The sequence below is a fragment of the Lasioglossum baleicum genome, chromosome 19, assembly GCF_051020765.1.
Source record: "Lasioglossum baleicum chromosome 19, iyLasBale1, whole genome shotgun sequence".
Lineage (NCBI taxonomy): Eukaryota > Metazoa > Arthropoda > Insecta > Hymenoptera > Halictidae > Lasioglossum > Lasioglossum baleicum.
The window spans coordinates 351,716-355,048 of record NC_134947.1 but is presented as its reverse complement, the minus strand read 5'-3'; the positions used below and the strand labels follow the sequence as shown (position 1 = coordinate 355,048).

The following is a 3,333-nucleotide window of genomic DNA, read 5'->3' as shown; positions in this document are numbered from 1 at the left end:
CAAAGAAGACAAATGACCGCATTCCGTCTAGAAGTACTCTAGACTCCAGTCCTGTATTCCCGCCTGAGACGAGCCGTCACAGCGACCACCAGGAAGCCGACACATCCCCTATCCAGGGTGAGTATCCTCACCGAAATCCGTTTCGCCGAGCCGTCGAAACATCCTCACCGAAATCCGTTTCGCCGAGCCGTCGAAACATCCACACCGAAATCCGTTTCGCCGAGCCGTCGAAACATCCACACCGAAATCCATTTCGCCGAGCCGCCGAAACATCCATACCGAAATCCGTTTCGCCGAGCCGTCGAAACCTCCACACCGAAAGCCATTCCGCCGAGCCGTCGGAACCTCCGCTCCAAACCCCGTTTCGTCGAGCCGTCGAAACCTCCACACCGAAGTCCGTCTCGCCGAGCCGTCGAGAACCTGCACCCCGACCTCTGTTTTCGCCGAGCCGCCGAAACCGTCCCTCCGAAACCCGTTCGCCGAGCCGTCGAACCCTCCGCACTGACCTTCACTTCGCCGAGCCATCGAAGACTCCGCCGTTACACGCTTCCGATCCACCGCACCACCGAGTCACCCACCGATTCCGCCGAAACACCGAAATCTCCGACGACCACCACCGGTCCCGCCGACCCACCGAACTCCCCGCCGCTACCGTCGAAACCACCGAGCTCCGATACACCGTTACGCTCCGCCGACTCGCAGGAATCCGCGCCGCTAACACTTGTTCGCCGTCCGAACTATCCTGCCGCGATACCGATGCCCGTCGTATACCGCCCCGGTTCATGCATGCACGCTGCAACCCTGCACCTACGCCGCGCCTAAGAAGCAGCACTGTTCACTCGTTTGTACTCATTTACGTTCACTAAATACAATACGTCATTTAACGTAACTGTTGTTTCCGAATTCTTTCCGAATCTTCGCACCTCGTCTTCCCGCACCGGCCGATTCCCCTCGTCAGCTAACGAACCTTGGTCCGACGATCTATCCGAACACTGAGGGGTCAGCACCGCGAAGATTCCGATTACCGCCGGAATCGACAACCGTTACATTACCAAAATTTGTTTTACATAGTTCTTTCCACAAGTTTTATACTAAATATATTTATTGGTTAATAATGCCACGATGTTGCTGTGTCCCCAATTGTAAGGGAAATTACGATAGTACGCTGAAAGCAAATAATTATATTTCTATATTTAAATTCACCAAAGATGAGCAATTGCGGAAAAAATGGATGGCTGCTATTCCCCGTAAAAATTGGACACCGATAAAATATTCTGCAGTTTGTAGTCTGCATTATGCAGAAACTGATATCCAAAGGTATCAGAATATTCTATCTCCTAACGGTGTACTGGAGAATGTTTTGTTCAGATGTCCAAAACGTATGGAAAATGCAATACCTTCCATTTTTTCCAATTCGCCATCAAAACGTCTAGTACCACAAAGAAAAGATCCTATAGAGCGCAGGGAAAGAATAATTGAAAACCATGAAAATTTAGTTAGAGTTTATTGATTCTGATCTAATTAGTGGTTTTGTTACGAGCCAGGGCCGCGAGCAGCACGAGTGGCCGGCGAAGGGTTATTACCCTAGGAATATGATATAAATTTGTTAGTTAAGGAACGCGGACGAACCCAATGCGAAATTGGGGAGCCGCTAGGATTATTGACAGCGAGGACGAACCTGACGCGAAGTCAGGGAGCCTCTAGGAATGGAGTCAAACGCAGACGAACCCGATGCAAAACCGGGGAGCTGCTAGGAGGTTGTATAATAGCACAGACGAACCTGATGCGAAATCAGGGAGCTGTTAGGATGCGGACGAACCCAATGCAAAACTGGGGAGCCGCTAGGTTGGATAAATCTCGGTTCGGACAGTTGGAATGTCGCGAAAGAACCTGATGGTTAATCAGGGAATTGCTAGGATAATTAGTAAGCCTCGTAACTAGTATAATTTAACTGATACAATCCGAGCGGTAAGATTGTATCATGTGGGGACGTTCAATTACTTGGTTAGGATATTGGACGATAATTATGGGTTTAATGAATTTGAGTTAATTATCAAAGAAGACAAATATATTCTTACTATAGAGTTTCGTTCTACAAGTGTATTTGTGTCGCGAATGAACTGTATTTAGAATAGGAAAGAAATTGAAAGGTGATATTACCTAAGCTAAGACGCACGGTGTTGACGCACTGGCAATGCGGGGGACTCGGAGCAACCTTGTCACTGCCTAACAGATTTTAGACCGAACTCGCGGAATCTGTACGGTTAAACTTTGATTCAAAAGGAACGAACGTCCGATCTCACTGGTAGTTGACTTCCGAGATGCAGCACGACGCGACACTATTCGTGATTACGACAGTACTAGCCCACGAGAGTAGAAATGTAAGGGCTTATATAGCCCTGCAATGACGGGTGGTACTTGTCAGTACCCTTCAAGTGAAAATTCGTATTTTGTCAACGACCAGTTGGTCGTGCGTACGTTTGGGCCCTAAACTAACCTAAACAATTATGTAGATTTATCTAGGGTAGCTCTGTTCGTTTATCTAGGACGGTTTCTGCCAGAGATGATATTGAACACCTGTTCGTCATCCGTAACAGTTTCTTAAATTTGATAAACAATTATAAAGAAAAGCTTGTAATTTCGAACCATTGGAGTATAAAAATAACAAATTCAAAAATTTATTTTTGCATGCTTCTATGTAGTGATACATCTGATTTCTTGGTACTTAAAACACAGATTGTGATTAATGATGACATGAAATTACAAGTTTTTCAAGATGGTAATGAATTATTATTGTTGAAACTAGAGGGGTGTTGTTGCTCGCTCGCTTCGCGAGCTTCGCAAGTAGGGTTGTCGTAGCTCGCTCACTTTGCGAGCTCGCGAGAGGGTTAGTGGTACGGATGTTATTTGGTGTGTGACTCTCCACGAGCCAAACAAAGAACTTCCCGATTCGTTAGTTGCAGTATATTATTATCATTATTAAGTGTACGTTTTAAGAAGATTATACGTTTTCAGGGAAATTCAATAGTTTTCTACTTATCAAAATGTTTGCTATATGGCGTCGCATTAAACCAACATCGTAGGCTCGTTGCTCGCTTGGTTCCTTGTTATAGCATACTAATGTTGCAAAATAAATTGTCTTAATTAGTTTTTCGCAAACGATACAACTCCCCATTATCCGGGTTTGCAGTATTGATCTTGGTTTTCTTCGATACTGTTAATTTAAATTGTCCCAAGATATATAAACCGCGCTCAATTTTGAAACTCTGCTCAGTGCTACATACAAAATTTGTAAAGTTCGCCTTTCTGATTTTTTAAAATCCAAACATACTT

At 45.3% G+C, this 3,333-nt stretch overlaps 1 protein-coding gene across 1 annotated transcript; it reads left to right on the top strand.

Moving 5' to 3' along the window:
- Positions 1-1,114: 1,114 nt before the first annotated feature.
- LOC143218546 (uncharacterized) lies at positions 1,115-2,859 on the top strand. Its single transcript, XM_076443775.1, has 2 exons — positions 1,115-1,432; positions 2,611-2,859. Exons 1-2 carry the CDS (start codon positions 1,115-1,117, stop codon positions 2,857-2,859), a joined length of 567 nt encoding a protein of 188 aa, XP_076299890.1.
- The last annotated feature ends 474 nt before the right edge of the window (positions 2,860-3,333 follow it).

Bases quoted from the DNA above. Each gene is read 5' to 3' on its own strand.
- LOC143218546 (XM_076443775.1), top strand. From the start codon at position 1,115: ATGCCACGATGTTGCTGTGTCCCCAATTGTAAGGGAAATTACGATAGT. The intron at 1,433-2,610 runs GTACCACAAAGA...TTCTTAAATTTG, and splicing joins ATTCGCCATCAAAACGTCTA to ATAAACAATTATAAAGAAAA.